Source organism: Rhynchophorus ferrugineus, unplaced genomic scaffold, assembly GCF_030347505.1.
Source record: "Rhynchophorus ferrugineus isolate W39M unplaced genomic scaffold, kcgeb_rfMv2 rfM4, whole genome shotgun sequence".
Lineage (NCBI taxonomy): Eukaryota > Metazoa > Arthropoda > Insecta > Coleoptera > Curculionidae > Rhynchophorus > Rhynchophorus ferrugineus.
Genome location: NW_027472583.1, coordinates 37,510,442 through 37,535,996, shown reverse-complemented (window position 1 = coordinate 37,535,996; position 25,555 = coordinate 37,510,442). Strand labels below are relative to the sequence as shown.

Sequence of the window (25,555 nt, the reverse complement as noted above, 5' to 3'; positions counted from 1 at the left end):
ATGTCGCACGTCAGGGTCACCAATTTGGAGTACGGGTGCGGTTAGATAAAGACAACAATATTCGGCGATTTATTTCGGTACAAATGAAGTCTAATTATATGCAGAAGGAATATTTATTTTTAGACGAACGGTTATTAAATAATAAACAATATATTAACACTAAACATTAACCCACTATAAGAATATAAAAACAGAAAGAAATGCACGTGGCAGGGTTACCTTCAGGTGTTACGAACAGTGGCACGTCTGATCACTTTTTTAGAGTCGGGAACGGAAAAACCTAACTTTCCAGGCGTCGCGTCATCCGCTAGCTTTACCACCCGAGGTTGCCACGTCGTACTCTCTGTCAGTACCCCTTGTTGCCACCTCACCGTGGGTGCTAACTTCAGGTATGTGCAACGCCTCGGGTAGATCTGTGGGCTGCTGAGAATTGCGGGAAAATTCGAAACATCTGAAGGTCATCTGAAACACTTTTGAGAATGAAGATACTTTATAGTCAAATAGTAGTGACTATATTTAAGACACAAACGTGCTGATATTACTTTATGTCAGACATACAAATATGGCGTAGGAAACAAACAATCGCGTTATAGAAATGAGGCAATCAAATGCCTTTGTAGGCCAATTCAAATGAACCAATCAAAAAAGTGGTTTCAGATCCAGCATTGAACGAACCACGCAAAACATTTTCTCCGTTTCTTCTAATTAAGTAAAACCTCTATATATACACTATGAATGACTATGACTCTCTAAATAATCGTATCGTAGAAATTAAATTCCTTTAGGGGGAATTCAAACCAAACAATCAAAAAAGTAGTGTCGGTGCCTGTATTGGTGGGAGTACGCAAAACATTTCTTCAGTTTGACCTATTTAAGTTAAACTTCTATATATACTCTATAATTTGGATTAAGTGCGACATTTATTTCGATTTAATCATTTGCCAAGTTGTCACGATAAAAGAATCACGCGAAGTTTAAGTGCTAATTAAATTTTCTTAAAAATTCCAATTTTCTGAACAATTTTAATAATTCTTATTTACATAAGAACCTTTTACTGGATGTTAGAAAACTTAAAAAAAAGAATGATATCGGTAAACTCATTAAGAAAAATAAGGATTAATTTATTATATATAGATTTAATTGACATATTTTTATTTTAGCTGGTAATATCCTGTGTATTAGAGTACGTCCTATAAAACCACCTTAATGTAAAACAATAAATCTGCCCATTAATATGATATATATCCTTTCATTGCTATCATCGAGAATTCCAGAAATTTATGTATTATATAATAGTGAGGTGCTTTTTTATAGAAATGTCTCTCATCGTATACAACGGAATTTTCTTTCTTTTGTTTGTAATTTTAGCACAATGTAGCACCAATGTGACTACACAGAGAAAATATGTTATGGGCTTTGTAAACGAATTTTTAGAAAAAATCGATAGTCCTAGCCGATTAATAAATTTTGTTTGTAACAAGAAAAGTAAGTATAAGTGTTTTATATATAGGATAGATGGTCATTATGTTTATTTCGTCTGTTCTCAGAGACTGTTAATTTGTATAAAAAATATCAAGCTAGACACTTTCAAGCCGCTTCAGTATATGACAGAAAATCTATTCCAAAGGATTTTCTTCATTTGGAAAATGTAGTTTATACGATAAATTTAAAATGTAGCAATACTGACGATATATTAACAGAAGTAAGTATTATTAATAAGTAATATTAACATCCTTAATAATAATAATTATATATTTTATATATTATAATATTAATTATAATTTTTATTATATTAGTATTATAGTAGTAGTATATTCTATTGCTTTAGTTACTAAAATAATTTTGTAAAGCAATATTTTTATACTAACTCGGATAATCTAAATTATTCACTCATTAAGTTGAGCGTTTTAGCTTTTACACACGGCTGATTTTTAACTAAACGCAAGATATTTAAGGTCTAATAATGATTAGCACGTGATTACCATCTTGGGTAAACAGTCGAAACAGTTGATAGTCACAAATTATAGAAAAGAAAACTAACGACTGAAAATAATAATTACTATTTCACTTAAATGCGTGCTTAATGTGTTTTTACATGCGTGGTAATAGACTTAGATGTACGAATTCATCCCTCCGTTAATTTTAAGAGAGGAAGGAAGGTGATAATTGTTTAACTCTCTCTGCTGGACAAATTAGTTCATTTTAAATAATTGTAGTTTTAATTATCCCAAATATATTTTCATATTTTAATATTCGGAAAGTAACAATGAAAAAAGTAACACAAAAGTAATTGGTTTATTTCTATTTCATTCCAACATGTGCCTATACATGTTTTTATGTGTATGACACGGTTAGTGTCATAAGTGAGACGGAGATGTACCTTTTACTTTTCAAAGTTTCTTTGGTAAAGAAAAAAAGAGATAACTGCTATAAATTATTAGCTTCAAAATAACAGTTTTATTTTGAATTATATAAAATTATTTTTATATTTTATACTTGACTTAATTTTAAATAGGAATAGCATAATCACCACTAATAGTGTAATATTGTACAAATATTATCTTTTTTTTTATTCACTCAATCTATATCAATTATTTAACTATTGCACCCCTTTTAAAAACGGGATTAGTTTAATTTATCATTGCTCGGGAATATTTTAAAATTATTATTCGTAGAAACTTGTATGAAAGAAATTTTATCATTCAACAGGCTTGAACGAAGATCAAGAGACTTAGAAAATCGAAAGTACATCAAAAAAAGAAACAATAGTTGTTAAAATAACATAAATGAGGTTAAAATTTATTTCTATTTATCAATCAAATAATCAAATAATAAATAATCTTGAAAAATAGAGCTCCAAAATGGTGCTATATTTAGATACAATATATTATTATCACTATATATTATTATACAATCACACTACAAACAAAATATAAAACCATACATATTAAATATATATCTATGTAAGCATAAATTCGGTACATTATTTCCATATATTACGGCCATAGGGCATATATTCAAAACCAGTTCAATAAACTAGTAGATCTGAACGTAATAACTGGAAGTACACGAGTGAAACACGTGAAGAGTAAAAGTAGTCAAATTAGTCGAACCAAAAGTAGCCACTGAAAGTAGTTGACTGAACCAGTCGATAGTAAAAAGTAGTAAAATTAGTCGAACAGAAATAGCGACTGAAACCGTCGATAGTAAAAAGTAGTCAACATAGTAACATAGATGGTCATTTTCAGCCGATAGTTCCCAATGCTAAAAGCAATTAAATTCCTATTACGACATCGCTGGGGGGATGCCAACCCTTAACATAGCTCTGTAAAATAAAATCCTACTGCGTTAAGTCGCAGCTACACACTATTATCCATGTACGTTTTCAAAAACATACATAGACAGTATAGTTTCATGTACGCACTCAGGAAGAATATCTACTAGAATGATCACCGATCATATTGCTGCTATTAAAAAGACTGCTGACCATCAGAGGCATTTTTACGTTTTCTGTTATCTAAATCTATTTTTTAAAGTGATTTCTATACTTTCCATCAAACAAGTAGATTTTGTTTCAAAAGTATTACAATCAATGTATGAAATCTTTGAATTTGTTCATAAACTGTTGCCTCTTAATCATTTGATTAAGCTAACCATCAGAGACTGTTAACCTTGTGTTTTCAAATATTTTTAAATGATCTTAGTTCAAGTTCTTTTCGAGTGATTATTATATTTTCCATCAAGCAAGTAGATTTTGCCTCAAAAGTTTTACGATAAACGTATTCAATCTCAGAATTGGTCCATAGACTGTTGCACCTTAATCAAACATCGATGGCAGATTATTTTCGACTTTTGTTAATCTATTTTAAAATAAAATCCTGACATATTTTTCTTGTTTTCTTTGACAATTGAATATAAATTTCAGCAAAGAGATATACAACAAAGTCTTTTAAGTTTCGAAGAATATTTATTCTTTTTACGCTATTTTTAATCTTGCCATGAGTGGCCCAATGTTCCATTTTGAAATATCCATATTTCATCCAGATGCACAATGTGAACTCACAAACCTTCAAAACAAACGTTTGAATTCCTTTGTTTCCTAATAGTATATTAAGAGCTTTTCTCCCTAAGTTTTCTATACATACTTTAGAAACTAACAGTTTTCTCTGAAATAATTATATTAACTTATGTTTATAATGAAAAACTACTCTTGATTAGCTTTGTTTTTGGTGAATCCAACATTATATCGTTCTTCACATTTTGAGAGAGCTTAATCGCAGTGCCTGACACGCTATAATATTTCCATTAAATACCCCCAGCAACTTAATATTCAGTAGTATCAATACTTACCTCTCTAACGCATTTTACAGGCAAGAGGAGACCTTCGTTATCTCATTCCTGTTCGAAGTAACTGATTAAGGACGCAATATGTTTCTGACTTTAACCATCTAATGGTTTGGGTGAAAGAAAATGAAAGTGAAGATGAAAACAAATATTTAACAAAACAAGGTTTGTCGGTTTATAATCTCTGATTAGTATCACGAATTTTATAGGCTGATTCGGTTAAATGCTTGTGATGACGTGACTTGACTGTTAATTTGAATAAACTAGAAATATGCTTTAAAATATCATTGTTTGTTTTTATAAATATTTTACAATTAATATTTAATTTCCAGTCAAAAATTTAGAACTAAATAGTTCATAACAAGTTAATTGAAAAGTCCCCGACCTGACACATAGATGGCGCTATTAGGATTAAATCTATATGATTTTCGTTAGTCATAACCCTCAAAAGATACGTGTATAAATTTGACAGCTGTCGAATCATTAGTCTGCGAATCATAGCATTTTGAGTGAAGTAATTTTTGTTATCGTGAAAAAATGGATAAAAAGGAATTTCGCGTGTTGATAAAATATTGCTTTTTGAAGGGAAAAATATAATTGAAGCAAAAACTTGGCTTGATGCCGTGTTTCCAGACACTGCCCCATGAAAATCAACCATCAAGGATTTGTATATTAAGTTTAGACCTGCTGAAATGAGCACCGAAGACAGTGAACGCACTTGGATTTGGGTATGAGAAAGCTCTGTGCAAAGTGGATGCCGCACAAACTCACTTTTGACCAAAAACAACGACGAATTGATCATTTGGAGCAGTGTTTGGAGATGATCAAGCATATAAACCCGTTAAAAACGAATATTTGCGTCGCTATATGACAATGAATGAAACATGACTCCATCATTTCACTCCGAAATCCAATAAACAGTTATCCGAGTGGATTGCACACGATAAACCCGCTCCAAAGCGTTGGAAAACGCAACAGTCGGCTGGCAAGGTTATAGCGTCTGTATTTTGGGATGCGCACTGAATAATTTTCATTGACTACCTTGAAAAAGCAAGGACCATCAACAGCGACTATTACATAGCGTTATTGGACCGTTTGACGTACGAAATCGCCGAAAAACGGCCGCCTTTAAAAAAAAGAAAGTGCTGCTTCACCAAGAAAATGCAGCGTGACACAAGTCAGTGAAAACGATTGCAAAAAACCATGAATTGGGCTTCGAATTGCTTCGTCATCCACCGGATTCTCCAGATCTGGCCCCCAGCGACTATTTCCTGTTCTTAGATCTCAAAAGAATGCTCGCTGGGAAGAAATTATCGTCGAATTAAGAGGTGATCGCCGAAACTGAAGCTTATTTAGAAGCAAGGGACAAGTCATACTACAAAAATGGTATCGAAAAGTTGGAGGGTCGCTATAATTAGTGTATCAGCCTTGAAGGGAATAAAAGAAATTTATTAAGGGAAAATAAAAAAAAATTGGCAAAAAATGTGTTTTACTATGATAGGTCGGGGACTTTTCAATTAACCTCTTAAGATATAATAATACTGACAACATGTTTGCTAATTTGCCATCATAATTTAAGGCTAGCGAAAATGACTTATTTACAAAACGAAACGTGTGGCTCTTGTTTGGTGAAATATCAGATATCGAAAAATCAAGCCGATTCTATTCCTACTACACCAACGTTTACCTGATTGATGTCACACCGAAAACAATATATATTTCCAAGGTATACAAAATCACCAGTTCGTCCAAACGCTACACGAAGCTTCTTATTGCTAAATGGCATGAAACTGAATCAAGACTTGACATCGACCAAAGAAAATTGGAGAAGAAACTGTTAAATTTTCACGGGGAACCAATTCGGGTTTCATATGCTGTAAGCAACGACAGTATTCAAAATTTGGGTACTTATCGGTAAGTGAATTACGGTAACTCTCAATTATTATCAATAGCAATGAGAACTAAATGAAGCTGAATGTACTTACTTATTTTTCTTTGTCACTTAGTTTCTTGTTTGGAATATCCTATTAATAGTCTAGAAAACTAGTGAAGAATCGTAAAAATATTTATTTACAATAATAATATCCTATAGAAAGATTATTAAAAGTACATTTATTTTAAAATTATTACTTATTAATCGCTGTAGGGTAATTGGCGTCTAATGAAAGCTATATTACGCTCTAGAGCGTAATTCGCAGCGAACGCGTTAAGAATCATTTCCATCATGTTCAACTGTAAAGAACCCACTTATTGCGTAACCCCAATGATTCAACTGCTCTTGTAGCTAATCTTTAAACCTATAACATTCTAAATTGCTATTTTCGAATAATGAGAAAAATGATGACCAAAAAATTCTTGAAATATTTTTTGCGGCTTTCAAATGGACCTTTTTTCAAATAAATCAGTTAATAATCAATGTTTCCCAACCTTTACAGATTTCATCTTCAGGGCGAAAACTTTTATAGTGGAACTATTTTAATTGACTGAATGATCAACCGATACAGATCCTACTCATTATGTCAATAATTAAATATTCAGTATTACATTATACCACATAAAGTCGATGTTATAGCCCTTACCTTTGTTGAGCTAATTTTTGTACCCATCAAAACCCGCTCAATGTTTTTCACAATATAAACTTGTGAAGTGGCTAACACCTCGACCTCAACTTTAATGAACTGAATATTGTGGCCACTATTCATCCAGTATTCAGTCAAATCTGACTGAACCGTGTGATCATATCTCGCACATTGTTGATATTCTTTTATTAATGTAACAGGTCAATTGAAAATTACCCGGCCTGATAGATAGATGGCGCTACTAGAATTAAATCCATATATTTTTTAGTTAGCCCTAACACTCAAAAGATACCTGTATAAATTTGACAGCTGTCGGATAATTAGTTTATGGATTATAGCATTTTGGGTGAAGTAACTTTTGTTACTGTGAAAAAAATGGATAAAAAGGAATTTCGCCTGTTGATAAAATATTGATTTTTGAAGGGAAAAAATACAGTTGAAGTAAAAACTTGGTTTGATGCCAAATTTCCGGACACTGCCCCAGGAAAATGAACCTTCAAATATTGGCATGCTAAGTAGACGTGGTGAAACGAGCGCCGATGACGGTGAACGCAGTGGACGCCCAAAAGGGGTTGTTACCGACGAAAACATTAAAAAAATCGACGAAATGATTCTGAAAGACCGTAAATTGAAACTGAATGAAATAGCAGACACTCTAAAGATATCTACTGAACGTGTACATCATATTATTCACGAATATTTGTATATAAGAAATCTATGTGCAAAGTGGGTGCCGCGCGAGCTAACTTTTAACCAAATGCAAAGACGAATTGATGATTCGGAGCAGTGTTTGAAGATGATGAGGCATAATAAACCCGAGTTTTTGCGTCGATATGTGACGAAACAAGATGAATCCGCTCCAAAGCGTTGGAAAACGCAACAGTCGGCTGGCAAAGTTATGGCGTCTGTATTTTGGGATGCGCATGGAATAATTTTCATTGACTGCCTTGAAAAAGTAAGCACCATCCACAGCGACTATTACATAGCGTTATTGGACCGTATGAAGGACGAAATCGCCGAAAGACTACCGCATTGGAGGAAAAAGAAGGTGCTGCTTCACCAAGACAATGCACCGTGTCAAAAATCCATAAATTGGGTTTTGAATTGCTTCGTCATCCATCGTATTCTCCAGATCTGCCCCCATTGACTATTTCCTGTTCTCAGATCTCAAAATAATACTCGCGGAAGAAATTTTCGTCGAATGAAGAGGTGATCGACGAAACTGAGGCTTATTTTGAAGCAAAGGACAAATCGTACTACAAATATGGTACCGAAAAGTTGGAGGGTTGCTATAATTAGTGTATCACCCTTGAAAGAAATTATGTTGAATAAAAAACTAATTTTGCCAAAAAAATGTGTTTTACTACGGTAGGCCGGGGACTTTTCAATTGGCCTGTTACACATTGTCTCCTGAGTCTCTCCTATGTAAACTTTTCTACACACAAGAGACCTTGAACACACTTACCACCTGCGGCGGATCTTTCTTAGCTTTCTTTATTAACCTACTGATTCGATCTTTACGTAATTTTTACTTTTTCGGTCTTACCTTTGTTTGTTTCACGTTTGACTACAAAGGTGCATTGGAACTTATTGGTCATGTCATGGAAGTTATGAAGGCAGCCATAGCGGAGCCAAAATATTATTCATAGAAATTTTCTAGAAACTGCAATTATCTGGATATTACGTGAAAATAAAAATTAAAGAATATTAAATTATTTGATATATTCATTACAGCAAATAATTGAGATTTTATATGAAACACAGAACAATGTAAATTAAATATTGTTAAAATGTACTTAACCTTTACAAAACCATCAAAATCGACTATCACTATGAAACATTCACAACATCCAGAGCCATTTTAAAAAAAATCTACTGAACTAGTTTGTGTTTCCAATTTAATTTTATATTTTAATAGCAACCGTGGAATAGATTATAGTCCTAAAACTATATACCTGCTTATGAATCAATTAACGAGCCTCTATAATGCCACGCATGTACCCATCATCAGGGAATATTGGGGCGATTTTGACGGAACCACTGGAAATTTCACACAACCGGGCATGTTTGCAGATCTCCAGTATGGATTGGCCGATATTGCCGGTACGCACCTTTATTCCATTTATACTAATAGAAAAATTGGTAACGCTAAAACAGTTCTTTCCAAATATGCTTTCTGAAATAGTATTCGTGTTATTAATTGTAACGCTTAGAATTATATATATAGGAAACACTGCAGTTATGTCAAATATACGACTGAAATATTTTCGATATATACCATCGAGTGGGAAACTGAATGGAGCCATTCTGGTATGGACGTTCCGCGCTCCACCTTCATCATATAGAGAAAATGTCTGGCTGATGCCTTTCGAACAGGTAATTTGTTTTCTGTGAGTTACTAACTTTACTGTCATTAAGATTAAGAGCTAAAAAATAATATCTATAATCCTTTCTATAATACTGACTATCTATAATCCTTTCAAAATAACTATGAACTCACGTCATTAAAATTTATAACGTCAGAACCATAGTGTAGTATATAGAGTGTTAACTTAATACATTTCAATAACAATTTTAATACTTAATACATAACTTAAAATTTCAAAATTGTTTTGCGTAGTCTTAGCAGGAATGTCCTGAAAACGCCATTTCGCTGCATTTCATTGGTTAGTTTAAATTACCGACACCTATAAAGACACCTATAAAGAAAATATTTTATTAGGAAGGCATTTCATTGGTTGAGGATTTCATACGCATCACATGACTAACTCATCACGTTCACATTCTACTGACCAATTTAATCTTATATATAAAAATGAATCGCAAAATATGTTCCTAAGCGCATAACTCAACAACGCCTGGACCAATTTGGCCAAATCTTTTTTTTAAATGTTCGTTGAAGTTCAGGAATGGTTTTTACGGCGAGAAAAATTAGAATTATTGCTGGAAAAACCCTAAAAATAGCCCTTTTTGTTTGAATTTGTTTCGTGTATCAGTTGACAATTCATCTGTCATCTGTCAAAAGTCATCTGTAACAGACAACTTTTTTTTTTTAAATTTGATATGACTTGAACTCAAATCCTTTTAATCCGTACGAATTGTTTTATTTATTTAAAATTTTTTATTTGTATAAAATTTAATTCAAATTTTAAATAAATAAAACAATTCGTACGGCTTAAAAGGATTTGAGTTCAAGTCATATCAAATTTAAAAAAAAAAGTTGTCTGTTACAGATGACTTTTGACAGATGACAGATGAATTGTCAAGTGATACACGAAACAAATTCGTATATCGTGTTTTGTGCAGAGTGTTTAGTTAGTTAGTGTTTGTTTAGTTCGTGATTAGTGAAAAAATAATTTATATTTGATATGCCTCCTATAAGACGAAGCAATTTAGGTAGAAGAACCAGAAATGCTATAAACCAAGCTAATTACCGATCTAATCGTACTGCACAAGAACGTGACGACGGAAATGAACGTGAAAGAATTCGGATATCACAAACGCGTGAAGCGCGAGCGCGACATTCAACTAATAATCGCGCAAGTTTGAATCCAGCTGCTTTCAGTTACGATGTGTCAATTGACTACAGTAACTACCAATGTGTTGTTATTGGTTCTATGAACTTGGTTTGCTCACACTGTAAGGCATTAAAATACAAAAACGAAGCCAATGGATTGTGTTGCGCAAATGGTAAAGTGAAATTGATACAATTGGATCCACCACCAGAACCATTGTACTCATTGGTTTCAGGAATAGGAACAGATTCTATACACTTTTTGACACATATTCAACAATATAACAATTGCTTTCAAATGACTTCATTTGGGGCAACAAATGCAGTTCGGGAAAATTTTATGCCAACTTTCAAGGTATGTATTATAGCAGTTACTCATAATTATTTTAGCGAACAAAATTTTCTGTCACCAAAGTTAAGATGTGTTACTAATCTTCAATTTCTTAATAATTACGAAATATATCACTTAGTCATCATATTATATGGTGATTCAGTTTCAGTGACACTTTTATTATATTTTATATTTGATAGATATTAGTTAAAACTAAATATATACTTTTTAAGATCAAATATTATTTAAGTTTGATCATTGACAATCCATTAATTTATACCACACCATAATATTTTTTTTATTTACAGATACAAGGGCAAATATATCACAGAGCAGGTTCACTGTTACCAGTGTCAGATAGCGACAACAAATTCCTGCAAATTTATTTTATGGGCAATTCACCACAAGAAATTGACCTGCGTTGTGCACATAACAATTTAGTAAAAAGGTCTATTGTAGAACAATTACAAACTTTATTTCATCAACACAATCAATTGATTATATTGTTTAAAACTGCCCTGGATCTGATGCCATCCGATAATCACAAAATTGTAATCAGAGCTGATAAAACACCTGCAGGTCAACATACAAGACGTTTTAATGCACCAACTATTGATGAAGTTGCTATCGTTGTAGTTGGAGAAAACTTGGAATCCCGTGATATTGTTTTACATCGTCGGAATTTTCAATTACAACCTATAAAGGAAACACACCGCTCATATGATGCACTGCAATATCCCATTATATTTTGGCAAGGTGAAGATGGCTACGATTTATCAATAAAAATGATAAATCCCATTACAGGTAACTAAAATATTAGTTTAGCTATGGCGATAATATCTCAGTCACTATATTATGTATTTTAATTTTATATTTGAATGTTATTAAAACCAAATCTGTTTACAGGTTCTGAAACCAACAAAAAAGTCAGTTCAATGAACTATTATTCATACCGCCTAATGATTCGGGAAAATGCAGATAATCACATATTGAAATGTCGGCGATTATATCACAAATATGTTGATGACATGTATGTTAAAATTGAAACGGAGAGATTAACATTCATCAGGTTGAATCAAACCAAACTCCGATCTGAAGAGTATATTCACCTTCGAGATGCGATTAATACTGATGGAAATGCACAGAATGTCGGTCGGATGACTATTCTTCCAGCAACATACATCGGAAGCCCTCGGCATATGCACGAATATGCTCAAGATGCCATGTCGTATGTTCGTCATTATGGTACAGCAGATTTGTTCATCACATTTACATGCAATCCGCAATGGATAGAAATTAAGCAGGAGTTATTACCTGGGAAATCATCCATTGATCGTCATGATATTACAGCCAGAGTCTTTAGACAAAAGTTGAAATCTTTAATGAATTTCATCGTAAAACATAATGTGTTTGGTGAGACACGCTGCTGGATGTATTCTGTGGAGTGGCAGAAACGAGGATTGCCACATGCACACATTTTGATTTGGTTGGTTGAAAAGATAAGGCCAAATGAAGTTGATGCAGTGATATCAGCTGAAATCCCTAATGTACAAGTAGATCCTGGATTGCATGAGGTAGTTATCAAAAACATGATACATGGTCCCTGTGGAACTCTTAATCAAAATTCACCGTGTATGATGGATGGTAAATGTTCAAAACGATATCCACGGACATTAATATCGGAAACAATTACTGGTAATGACGGTTATCCATTGTATCGTCGCAGATCGACAGCAGACAATGGAAAATCAACAATTGTCAAATTAAATTAACAAGATATTGAAATAGATAATCGTTGGATTGTTCCATATTCACCCATTTTATCAAAGACATTCAAAGCACACATCAACGTTGAATCTTGCCATTCAGTGAAATCGATTAAATACATTTGCAAATATGTAACCAAAGGGAGTGATATGGCTGTGATTGGAATTGGTGCAGGGAATTCTAATGATGAAGTTACCCAATACCAAATGGGCCGCTATGTCAGTAGTAATGAAGCAGTTTGGCGAATATTTTCTTTTCCTATTCATGAGAGACACCCTTCTGTTGTTCACTTAGCTGTGCATTTAGAAAATGGACAAAGAGTGTATTTTACAGCACAGAACGCAGTACAAAGAGCTGCTCAGCCACCATCTACTACATTAACCAGTTTTTTTGAGACATGCCAAAACGATGATTTCGCACAAACATTGCTATATTCTGAAATGCCAAAATATTATACCTGGAATCAATCCTCAAGGAGATTTATACGACGGAAACAAGGAAAACCAGTTCCAGGATATACAGATGTATATTCCACCGATGCGATTGGCCGGATTTATTCAGTACATCCAAGCAATGATGAATGTTTTTATTTACGACTGCTATTAGTCAATGTACGTGGCCCAACATCATTCCAACAGTTACGAACTGTTGATGGTGAATTGTGTGGATCCTACAGAGAAGCCTGTCAACGTTTGCAATTGCTTGAAAATGACGCTCATTGGGATCAAACTCTCAATGATGCTGTAATATCATCACACACTCATCAAATACGAACATTGTTTTCTATAATCATATCTACATGCTTCCCATCAAACCCAATTGATTTGTGGATGAAGTACAAAGATTATATGTGTGATGATATTTTGTATCAAATACGGAATAGAATGGGAAATCCAAATATACAAATCAGTGAAGAAATTTACAATGAAGCATTGATTTCAATTGAGGACATGTGCTTGATAATGTCAAACAAACTATTAATTCAATTAGGCTTGACCGCGCCCAATCGTCCAATGCATGACGCTTTTATCCAAGAGTTGCATCGAGAAAGACTGTATGATCTCAACGCTTTGAAAGAATAAATTCAAACAAATCTTCCACTGTTAAATGAACAACAGAAGTATGTATTTGAAACTCTTATGAAAGTAACAAATGATGAAACTGGAGGGATTTATTTCTTAGATGCACCTGGTGGTACAGGAAAAACTTTTTTTATTTCATTAATATTAGCAACAATTCGCTCACAAAATAAAATTGCACTTGCACTCGCTTCGTCGGGAATCGCAGCAACTTTGCTTGAAGGTGGTCGAACAGCCCATTCAGTACTAAAATTGCCATTAAATATGCAAAGCAATGAAACTCCAACCTGCAACGTTTCGAAGAACTCTGCAATGGCAAAGGTTTTGCAGCAATGTAAATTGATTGTTTGGGATGAATGCGCGATGGCACATAAAAAATCTTTGGAGGCTTTAGACAGAACCTTAAAAGATCTACGTAGCAATAATAACCGATTTGGTGGTGCAATGATTTTATTAGCAGGAGATTTTCGTCAAACATTGCCAGTGATTCCACGATCAACGCCAGCTGATGAACTCAATGCATGTCTAAAGTCCTCCAATTTGTGGAAACATGTTAAAGTACTTCATTTAAGCAAGAATATGCGTGTCGAGTTGCAAAATGACCAATCTGGAAACATATTCTCTAAACAACTCATTGACATTGGTAATGGCAAATTTCCTATAGACATGTTGACGGCTTGCTTTTGCTATGACTATAAACAAGTCCCAGGGGCAATCATTAAGTGTTTGTGGTATTAATCTAGAAAACCCATGTTTCTCACATGGTCAATTGTATGTTGCCTGTTCCCGTGTTGGAAAACCATCAGATTTGTTTATCTATGCGCCAGGTAATCAAACAAAAAACATCGTATACCACAAAGCAATATAATGATAATAATAATAATAATTATGATTCACATGATTAACAATAAAGCGATTACTTACTTTTCAATCCTTATATATGTTTTATTTAATTATTTTTTATTCACAACGCCCTATCACCAGGGTGATGGTTCTGTTCAGGAGAATTTTTTAAAATACGTAGGCACAAAAACTGCCACATTACAAATCTTTTTGACAGGACGAAGTCTGTCGGGTCAGCTAGTTTGAAATAAAACTTCAATGTGTGAAATTCTACATAACAAATGTTATAAAATATTAAAATACTAAAACATAAAGCGTAAGAAAGTTCCTATATTTCTGTTCCCTCGTACTGAAAGCAGACTAAGTATGTGTCTTAATATTATATTTACTTGTTCTACACATTACAAGATACAATACAGATATATATATATATCTCCTTAGTCTAGCTAACTTGGGCTGTCTCTTCCTAAGAAAACGACGTCTCGTTTTTTCCGCGCATATACTGGATGCATAACATTTCTGAGACTAAGATTAGATAAACTAAGATACATTACAATCAAATAATAGTGATAAACTACTAAAAGAACCCATAGAAACGAATAATCGCGATATAGAAAAGAGCCAATCAAATCCCTTTGTAGAGTAGTTCAAAGAAACTAACCAAAAAATTGGTCTCAATCCCTGATTGATGAACGCAAAACATGAACACGCAAAAGATATCCTCGGTTTCACCTATTTAAGCTAACCCTCTATATCTTTCTCTTGTGATTAAAATAATTAAATAAAAATAACAACTCTTTTACGCCTAATTATTAATTGTATATCCAAGTGATGTATTTGATTAGCATTTTACCTTAGTTCAGTTTCGTGTTTTCTATGTCTGCTGGAGTTCATCGAAACCGAAGGTGTTATTGTATACAATGTGTGCCACAAGTCCAAATAGTACTCCATTATATATCCCTCTTGATTAGTATGTCCATTATAATAAGTCTTTTCCACTCCCTATAGCGATTCTATTGGATTAAACATGTAATGATGGGAAGGAAGGCGTAATACTCTGTGGACATATTTTTCTGTCATCTGATCTAATATCTATCATTTTTTCAGGCTTGTTTCTAAGAAAGGTAAAACACACAAAAATTTAGTTTATATTTGCCGAGTAACAATTTGAAATAGTTCTCGCTTAAAGACCCGCATCTTTCTGAGTTTGCTGAAAATACTATAAAATTTCCCAATAAATACCTTTTTAAGATGAAAAAATGATCAAAATACATAAGCACCTAAAATAAACAATATAGTGTTATTGTAATTCTTTTTACAGAGAATTTGGATCGTTCTTTCGATCTTTAGTTTGATCATTTATACACTACTGGTACTCACAGATTATATAGAAAATTGGATGTATCGAGCTGATAAACAGCAAGGAAATATATCATGGTATAAAGCCTTCGAGTTATTACTAACAACAGCAACACAAAGAGGTTATATATTTCATCGTATCTCTATCATCACATCTTGAAACATATTCTTAATTTGTAGGTTCTGTGTTCGTTTTCAATAGTATATCTGGAAAAATACTATGTTTAACATTATTTACGTCAAATATGCTGTTATATACAGCGTATACTGCAAAACTTTTACTGGCCTTTCAGTCGTCTCTAGACGATATTAACGATTTTAAAATGTTGCTTAATACGGGAATGAGGTTAGGAGCAGAAAACACAGCCTACAACTTATTCTATTTTACAGTAAGTATGATTCAAACTAATAATCAACAAGCCTCTTAATACCGAAAAATTAGTTTACGTTTTAAATATTTATGTAAAAAACATTATAAGTTGCATCAAAATAATTTTAATTCACTAAAATTCAACGATGTTCAAAACAAACCAATAACCTAATAGAAAAATAACAACATTTTACTAATTTGTTATATAAATAAATAATACTCACATGAAGAAATGTCTATAATATTATGTCTCATAGAAATGAATTAATTGTTTTTCCAAATAGCAGATTTTCTTCGATAAAGTTGGAAATGCTTCCGATATTTTTATAACCAATCAAACAACGACAACCGGTCTAGAAAACTGGTCTTTTGGTGAATCAATCATCAAGCGGATAATGTCACCAACATGATCACTTGGTAGTTTTACCTAAAAAGTATTCCGGTTGTATTGAAAACAGATAATTTTAAACATTTCGATGTGGTGTTTCCGAATTGTCTTTCCATCTTGTATCTTTGCCTCCCTCGCAGCGATATTGGAAACATATAATCAAACAAAATGAAACTAGGGAAAATTTCCTTCAATTTATGTAATGGCACAAATTGTAGTTTAGCACGCGTTTTGACCAAAAACTAGTTTCATCCCACGCAGAGCAAGTGCCGCGTTTTTTAATTGTGGTATATCTAGCAGGCCTAATTTACATGTAATTCATTCTTCCAAAATTTAGCGAATTCTCCTTCTCTTCGCTCTTCTTAATGAGCCAAGTATAAGTTCACTATCTTTAATACAGATTGTCACAACGTCACAGACCTAAGTTTTTTCACATCATCCGCGATTGACGTTGTTGCCTCAAAATACATGACTCAATTACACAAGTACCACTACAATTCATACATATAACGGGCACTTTAACTCCATTATTTTCTCCATAGTATTTCCGAAATTGCCCATCTTTTTCCTTTTGCATTTGTAAGTAATAAGTTTTAAAAAACTTTCCTGAGCCCAAGGCTGAAGTGTGGTGACAGCTAGTCCATTTCTAATCAATCCCCATTGCTCTGCATTTTATTTACACCCATACCACTACTGAGTCTGGTAATAGATTCGAAGATAATGTTGTTGTACCGCTGCTTCAGTTGAGAGTAGAGACGCATTATTAAATTTACTTTTATATTCTGGCAAGATGACCTGGTGAACTTCGTATAACCTACATCTACCTTACCTTTAGCTGTTGGCATTCAATTAAATGATATTTTGAACATTTTGACTAAATTGCTGTTGTGATGAAGAAACGTTTGTAGTTCTTGGACAAAGTTGGCATCATTGTTACATTGTGATTTTCAATTTCTTATCAATTTCCGCATCCCAGTTGCCCATATAATATATTTGTAAGAATCGATGTTCTTCATCTGGTAGTGGTAACAGTACTCCTAGCAAGTGATAAATTTGTTCCTATATTTTCAATTGTTTAAGGATTCGTTATTACTGATTACTTATATCTGATACAAATTTGGACATCAGACACTTATATCTGATACAAATTTGGTATTACGAAAATATTTTTTGGTATAATACTCGTACTTGAAATAACGTTATATTTTTGAATGTGGACCAATAAGTAGTAAGAATATTATCTGCTTTATTTTAATACCCTATAACATTCACAAAGGATTGTCATTTCCTTAAATACAACTGATTTGTTAACACCAAAATCCATTTCCGCATCATAGTGGACTGCCGCTCGATTGATTGACAGTAACAACCTATTACAGGCAGTCTTCTTGGTATTGTTAATAATAAAAGTAAAGAATAATTTTGCACGATGAATTTGTAACTAAAAAATGATATATGTGTATGAAATATTGAAATTTGGTAAAGTACTAAGCAGTCAGGGCCGATAAAATATCTTCGATGTTTTATACATTATATATTCTAATCACCCTTTTATAATAGTGAGCGGTAGTTTTAATCAGTATTCAACATTTTTTGACATACAATAAATTTCCGAACGAACCTATAGATATTTGACAACCAGCAACAATGTAGATTCTTTGTGACAGTGAAACTATTGATGACAGTGACAGTGATATTTTATATGAGGAAACAAAATTGTCGTTCTTACTACTTTAATAATAATATCGCCGAATAATTTTGTCGAAAATATTGCTTATTTCCTCAACATATAAACCTTCCCTGGACTTTATAACTGGACAAAAATATTATTAAAAAAAAGTTTATTACATAAATTGTATGAATTTTTATATAAATATGTTTTTTTTTGCTTTCCTTCATTATTTCAATAAGGCGGCACGAATGACAAAGATATGAAGTTGCACAGTCGAAATTCGGAAAGAGCATATTGAAGCATATAAAACTACCTACTTTTAAAACTCCTGGAGAATTTTCCGGGTAACCTCCCTTTTTAGAACCAAATAACTGTACTACATGGTGTCGAAACACGCAAACGATGGCCAAGCCAGGATCGACGCCCAGGAAGGTTTTAATATGTGAATAAATAGACTCAGAAAGCAATTCTCTAGAAGAGGCCAACTTTTCCAAATAAATTGTATTTTACCAAAACAACGCCAGACCACAATCGATATCGACTTGCCAGAAACTCTGAAATCTTGGTTGGAGAGCTACCTTACAGTTTGGACCTGGCGCCAAGTGATTAGCACACGCCCCTGCCTATAGCGAACTAATTTCCTATTGTTTTAGCAATAGAGCAACAGGGTTTTTATAAGAAGGTCATAATGGAATTATGTTCAAAATGACAACAAATTATCGAACAAAACGGCGCATCATTCTTAGTACGTTAAACGTTCTTTCAGTTTTTGAAAGAATGATGGATTTATTTTTACTACATCTATTATTTTTGCTAGATTAATTATAACGATTATTTTAGGGCTTAATAACTTTTTGTTTTTATAGAATAGAAATGAACACCTTAATAAACTTGAGAGAATGATGGATAGTACATCTATTATTGTTGCTACATTAACTATAACGATTATTTAAGGGCATTAATAAATTTTATTTTTATAGAATTCGAATGAACACCTTAACAAGTCCCAAACTTTTTCAGACGACCAATGATCGCGTTGATGAAAACATTCGAGCCCTGATATACAAAACTAAAATAAAAGGTCACGAAAAAATGTTTTGGTTGAACGCCGAAGATGGTATCAGGACGGTTCGCGACGGAAAATTTGCCTTTCATCTCTCCAGTAACACTGCGTAATTATATTGAGTGCAATATAGCGATATCATAAACTAGAATATTATTTTTCTTTCCAGGTATGATATAATTAACAGGGAATTCGACGAGGTCACTAAACGATCAATACGGTTCATAAATTCCATAATTTTTTACAATAACTACCTGTGTATACCGAAGCAGTCGCCATTAAAGGATGTCCTAACTATTGGGTAAATATATATAATTTATTATCGTAATAAATTGCATCAGAAACATTCCTAAAATAAATACAATTTTATGTGTCTTGTATTTTTCGAACAAGAATCATTAGAGACCATAAAACAATAAATGATCAAATTAAACCAAACATAAATTACATACACATAAAATGCCGAACTCAATCAATTATATTAATTTATATTTGTTTTATTGGTAATATCACAAAATTGTATTATTATTTTTGTATGGTTTTGGCTTCAAAGTGATTACATGGTAGTAGTTAAAATAATGATATAAATTGATAAATAAGTTTCGGTAGGTATTAAGCTAAATTGTGTGAATTAAATAGAGTCGTTGTGTTAATTTTTTTTGTTAAAAATATTTAATTTTTCTCTTTTTAGTTTGATATTTATTCAATAATTTACGTAGTTATTTTATTTAATATTACAATGGGTAGGCCAAGTAAAGGTGCTGTATGAGGAAATATAGGAATAAAGAAACAAATATTTATAATAAGGCCCCGCTACCTAGCCTAGGTGATTAAACAAATGTTTTAACTAATCTAGAACAACAAAAAAGTGCTATGAACAACGGGAATCGAACCCGCGATCTCCGTTTGGGGGCTGAACGTGTTAAGCATTACATCATAGAAGCGGTTGTCTACAACATTTCTACGAGCTCTTATATAGTATAATTAGTGCTGAAAAAGAAAACTAAATGGCTTTGCACTGAATGACTTCGGATTTTACGTCATATCAGCTCATCAATAACATTATATGAGTCTTTGAAATTTAAGCGTTTCCCTCAACGATAGCTACGAATTTTTATTGTTAGGTTTTCAGAACATTTGTTAAATATCTTCTGGTGGTTCTTTATTTTCAATCCTTGTTTTTTTGCTCCTATTTTTCCTCATACGGTCTGCACCTTTACTTGATAATTGTAATACTTAATAAAATAACTGCGTAATTTACTGAATAATTATTTAAGACCAAAGAAAGAAAAATAAAATATTTCAAAAAATTAACCGACTTAAATAAATTATGTACATAATAATCGTTCTAATAACTAAATTAAAATAAACAAGAACCGTATTTAACCATCAACTACACTTATTTTATATTCCACTATATACACACAGTTTAGCTTAATACCTACCTAAACCTATTTCTCTATTTACAATATCATTTTAACTGTTACAAGCTGATCAATTTGAATTCGTTGCCGAGCCCAAAGTGCAAAAAATTAAATTACGAACAAAACAAATTAAATTCTTTACTCCATACTTTTTTTAATATTATATGTTGTCGATGACGTCTTAGATATCGTTTTTGTATCGTATAGTCGTTTTTCAAATTGTGTGCGATTGTCGCTTTTATTTATTTTTGTTCTTCCTTCGACTTTATTATAGAAGGTATAAATCTTCTTTTGAAACACTTTACAAACTGAACATGTTCCCCTAAAAATTGATTAAACTTCTTCAGGCATATTAGAATGGTTCCATTAGTTGTGTGTGAATGCAAAATGATTTGTTAAATTAATTTGTGATCCAAGCTGATCTTCACCTAGGGGATGTTGTGCTTCCTGTAAATTTCAACTAGTTAATACCAACACCGAAAAACTTCAGATAGCATTCAGTATGATAACATTCGCTGGTTCGAACAATCTTCATGATATAGTTCGTATTAGACAGCCATGTGGTCTGCACCATTATGCTGCTGGGACCCCTTAAGCTTTCTTGTTACTTTCCACAACGAATAGTCTGTCGCCTCAGTTAGTGTCAAATTCTCTAGGTATTCTTGAATGTCTTGATTTTGTTGATTTTGAATTAGTTTGTTTTAGTTCCCTGGCGTGTTTTTGGAGCCCATTGGCATTCTAGACGAGGATTTTGTTGCTAACGGTTTCCGCCATTAGGTAAGTTTGCTGACGATGGTTGTGAGTAGACCAAGCATCGTACTCATTTAATCCATTAGTTTGGCCATCATGTTTTCTAATCTAGAAATGTTTCTGCTAGTTTCAGTAGGTTGTGATGCGGTTTCTCGATTTTGTGCTGAACCATTTTCAACCATTTGGATATAAGTTATGTCTGGTTGACTTGGTCTGATGGATAATAGGTGTGGATCGTTTTTGTTTCTGTTGATGCCTTTTTTGTCTTAAGGCAGGATAGAGTTTCTGCTGTAGTTGCTTGTGAACTACGCAACCCTTGTAATTCGCCGGATGATTTCCATTACAGTTAAAACATTTTACATTACATTTTTCCAATTTGGTGATTTCATACACCGCCATATTACTTTTATTAGGTTTTAAATCAATATAGAACAAAGGCAGAGGTTTTTTGTCGTGCGATGTCGTATATTGTGAATATTTACGACCTCGTGGCCTTTTTCAGCTAAGGCGACCTTGTTGGTGTTAAATTCCGTCCAATGATGTAATCCTTTTAACATGAATTTAAATGTTCTCTCGGATTTTAGCCTGAATGTATTGTATTGTGTTTTTCATTCAACTAATTCTTTTACTAGAACATACTTATAATGCTCCGCTTCGAACAATTGGATATTTATTGTTTCATAGCTCACTGTTTTAATTGTGTAGTTCGTAGTAATGGTTTTCACTAAGTGATGGATGTGTTTTATTACTCCTCCCTTATAGACTGTTATAGCTGGTGGTTTAGGAACAACTTTTTCAGGGCTTGGTTGTATATTCTCTTCAATTTCTTCTGACAGATTGCTAAAGCTGTTTTTTTGTCTCAATCGGTTTCTGTAACCAATAGTCACTGATTCTTGTTTGTTTCCTCGCGATTTCTTCTTCTGGACTTCTCAATCGTTTTTTTTTAATGACTGTAGTCCATTCTGATGATGGAGTTTGCGTTATTGCTGATTGTTCTAATCTTATATCAAAGTGTGCAGGTGATTTGGTTGAATCGCTGTGGTTTGCTATTTTTAGATTTTTAATATTTTATTTTATTTACTTCCAGAGGATAAAAAAATAAAAAAAATACATTGTTTATTTCACGCACTTCATTTTTCACTTACGTATTATTTCTTCACTAGTTTTTGACCAAAAATACTATAAATGAATTTCAAAAGGGATATTGTAAAATAAGGGGAAATAATTTTAAAACACTAATAAAAATAAGATGCAGTCTTTTTGTCTGGTCACGTAAACACGTATTCACTACACTTTAGGTCCGCCGAGAGACAGATAGCCGCATCTGTTATGCGTTTTTAACACTCAATTAAATAACCGTAATAAAATACTGTTTCTTGTTTAAGAAAGGTATCTTTCTAGAGCTTTTAGCGTATTGAAAATACGTCTTCACCCCACGAACTTTGGAACCAAACTCATGACTAGAGAAGAAAAATAGATCAATAGTAACAATCAAAAGCGGAAAAGCCATAGATTAGTCCAGAAAAGTCATCCGCCTCGAATCCGAAGTGAAATATATATGGCCTTAAAGTATTACTGTATATATACTGCCATCGATAAAATATAATGTATCGCAAGCTGCTAAATTTAACCTAAACTATTACTGAAAATGTCTAACGATGCCAATTAAACAAATTAAATGAACTGCTCTTATACCATTTCAGTTATGCTGCATACAGAGCGGGCCAACGAAAGCCAAAGAATGGCTTTGTTGATATATTTCTAGTTCTGTTTGGACGGTTTGACGACAACCAACGAAGGTTTGTTGGTATTCGCTTGCAATACGTATAGTTTCGGTAACATCAAAAGAAATGAATGGAATCGACGAATGCGGATTCACACCCAACGAACGTTTGCTCCTAAGAACAAATGCAATATGTACTGTTTCATGTAAGGCCAATGGTATCCATCGCCGAATCTCATTCGTTGGCTTTCGTTGGCCCGGTCTGTAAGCAGCATTAGAAGCGCTGAAAAGGACGTACTGTTACGCATTGAATGGGAAGTTCTACATCATTATGATTACCTCTTGTTGAGATCGATGCGGCATCGCCGAACTAACTAATATCATCAACGCCATTTTGAGGCAACAATTTCCATCCACATGGAAATATGCATTCATCGCAGTTGTCCCCAAAAAAAGTCATCACCTTCTAACTATAGACCAATCAGCCTACTAAGTTCCATTTACAAGCTTGCTGAAGGAGCAATTCTTTATGCTCTTAATGATTTTACGTAGACAAACAATATTATTCCAGATGAGCAAGATGTGAAACACTTGAAGCGGTCCTAACCAAGATCTTTGACAAGGTTTGGCACAAACGCTTAGTGGCGAAATGCATCTGATTAGGTTTACCCGATGACCTACAGCTCCTATCAAATAATTTCTGTCTGGACGATCCTTAAAGGTGAAGATTAAAGTTATTCTCTCTAGCCGAAAAGCCATCGACGCAGGAGCTCCACAAGGCTCCGCCCTGGCACCCACTTTATTTAATATTTTTCTTTCAGATATCTCTAGGAGACCAAAAGTTGAGCTTTTTACGCAGACAACACGGCTTACTTTGCTTGTTCAATAGTAGCACCGCACATCCAAAGCAGGCTCCAAAAACAACTCCATGAGATGGTCTAGTGGTTATATTTTTGGAGATTGCAGGTCAACCCACAGAAAATCCAGACCATGTTCTTCCACAAGAAGCGTTTAGCACCGAGCATTTCGCGTCTTAAAATCGAGAACGCCGAAATCACATGGTTAAAAGAAGACATCTATCTCGATCTTGTCTTCGATCGCAAATTTAGGTGGAATTCCTAGATTCAAAGGTCCCTCCATAAAGGTCAAGGTATTGTTAATTTACTGTTCCCGCTTATCAACGGAACCAGCAGGCTTCCTCTCTCAATAAAATCTCTTCTGTACAAAATGCTGGTTAAATCAGTCATTCTATACGGCTCCAGTGTCTATCTAAAATTCATCTCACCTAGGCAGGTGCAACGTCTTCAAGTCTTTCAAAACAAAATTCTCAGGAGAATAATTAATGCCTCCTGGTTCGTCAGGAACAATCAAAGTCATAGAGAAATAGACGACCTTCTCCGGCGAGTAATTAACTCATGTACCGCAAGCTGCTTGGTATGATAACGACACCATATCCTTACCTGGGCCTTTTGCCTCTTAACGGTGTTACCGGCTATGGGTACCCTCCTTACTAACAGTAAGAATTATCAGTTAGTATCATTAGCCTAGAGGCAGTCTCCAAATAACCAGTCCAACTCATTTATTCCTGCGAGTCTTCCTGACCAGGTATCGGTAACAAGATTCCCCTTCCCGGTTTCAGGTCAAAAAAAACGATGCGGCATCATTCATTCGACACGACATCACATTGTCGCAAAAAGCGGAAAAACTCATAAAAAATGATGGAAAATATATTAATTAATAGCTATCGTACCAATTCTGTCCAATAAATGCTTTTGAAAGTGAAAAAATAATCAAATAAAAAACATAATAAAATTAAATTATGTTTACAGAGTAATATGGCATGATTTATATTATCTGTGATTTGTGTCATAAACAAACACATAATATATTATACAAATTGTATTCGTCCTTTCTAAGCATAATTTTTATTTTTTTAGATTATTACGATTACAAGAGACCGGTGTTATTAACAGGGAACAAATATTATTCTTTTTTCCAAAACCGATACCCGATTATACGAAGCCAATATTCTTCAGCATGGACATCTCTGATACAAAATTTATTTTTTCTGTGTTAATTATAGGATTCTTATTGTGTCTCGCAATTTTTTTCATAGAAATAGTTACTTTCAAAGTAAACAATTATAGAGTTGATGTGAATGCATGAATTATGTTAATTATATTAGGCTGTCAATTATCACTCGAATCAACTAATTGTCTATAATATAATATTTTAATGTATTTTAAAGTATATTCGTTATTTAAAAAATTATGGAGTAATTATCATGTTATTTTATTTGGTTTTTAACATTTATAAGTAGTCATCCAATAAAAAAGATAGTTGAACAAG

At 33.2% G+C, this 25,555-nt stretch overlaps 2 protein-coding genes across 2 annotated transcripts; both read left to right on the top strand.

The window, feature by feature from the left end:
- Positions 1 to 25,555, top strand: LOC143195725 (ionotropic receptor 75a-like). Its single transcript, XM_076403158.1, has 12 exons — positions 1 to 40; positions 1,161 to 1,163; positions 1,369 to 1,485; positions 1,548 to 1,702; positions 5,924 to 6,258; positions 8,842 to 9,026; positions 9,151 to 9,299; positions 15,779 to 15,938; positions 15,997 to 16,205; positions 19,267 to 19,418; positions 19,479 to 19,610; positions 25,144 to 25,555. Exons 1-12 carry the CDS (start codon positions 1 to 3, stop codon positions 25,370 to 25,372), a joined length of 1,866 nt encoding a protein of 621 aa, XP_076259273.1. The 3' UTR covers positions 25,373 to 25,555.
- On the top strand, positions 10,146 to 12,674 carry LOC143195726 (uncharacterized). Its single transcript, XM_076403159.1, has 4 exons — positions 10,146 to 10,613; positions 10,674 to 10,792; positions 11,077 to 11,572; positions 11,675 to 12,674. Exons 1-4 carry the CDS (start codon positions 10,292 to 10,294, stop codon positions 12,538 to 12,540), a joined length of 1,803 nt encoding a protein of 600 aa, XP_076259274.1. The 5' UTR covers positions 10,146 to 10,291; the 3' UTR covers positions 12,541 to 12,674.

Bases quoted from the DNA above. Each gene is read 5' to 3' on its own strand.
- LOC143195725 (XM_076403158.1), top strand. From the start codon at position 1: ATGTCGCACGTCAGGGTCACCAATTTGGAGTACGGGTGCG. The intron at 9,027-9,150 runs GTACGCACCTTT...TTATATATATAG, and splicing joins TGGATTGGCCGATATTGCCG to GAAACACTGCAGTTATGTCA. The intron at 19,611-25,143 runs GTAAATATATAT...TTATTTTTTTAG, and splicing joins AAGGATGTCCTAACTATTGG to ATTATTACGATTACAAGAGA.
- LOC143195726 (XM_076403159.1), top strand. From the start codon at position 10,292: ATGCCTCCTATAAGACGAAGCAATTTAGGTAGAAGAACCAGAAATGCT. The intron at 10,793-11,076 runs GTATGTATTATA...TTTTATTTACAG, and splicing joins ATTTTATGCCAACTTTCAAG to ATACAAGGGCAAATATATCA. The intron at 11,573-11,674 runs GTAACTAAAATA...ATCTGTTTACAG, and splicing joins AATGATAAATCCCATTACAG to GTTCTGAAACCAACAAAAAA.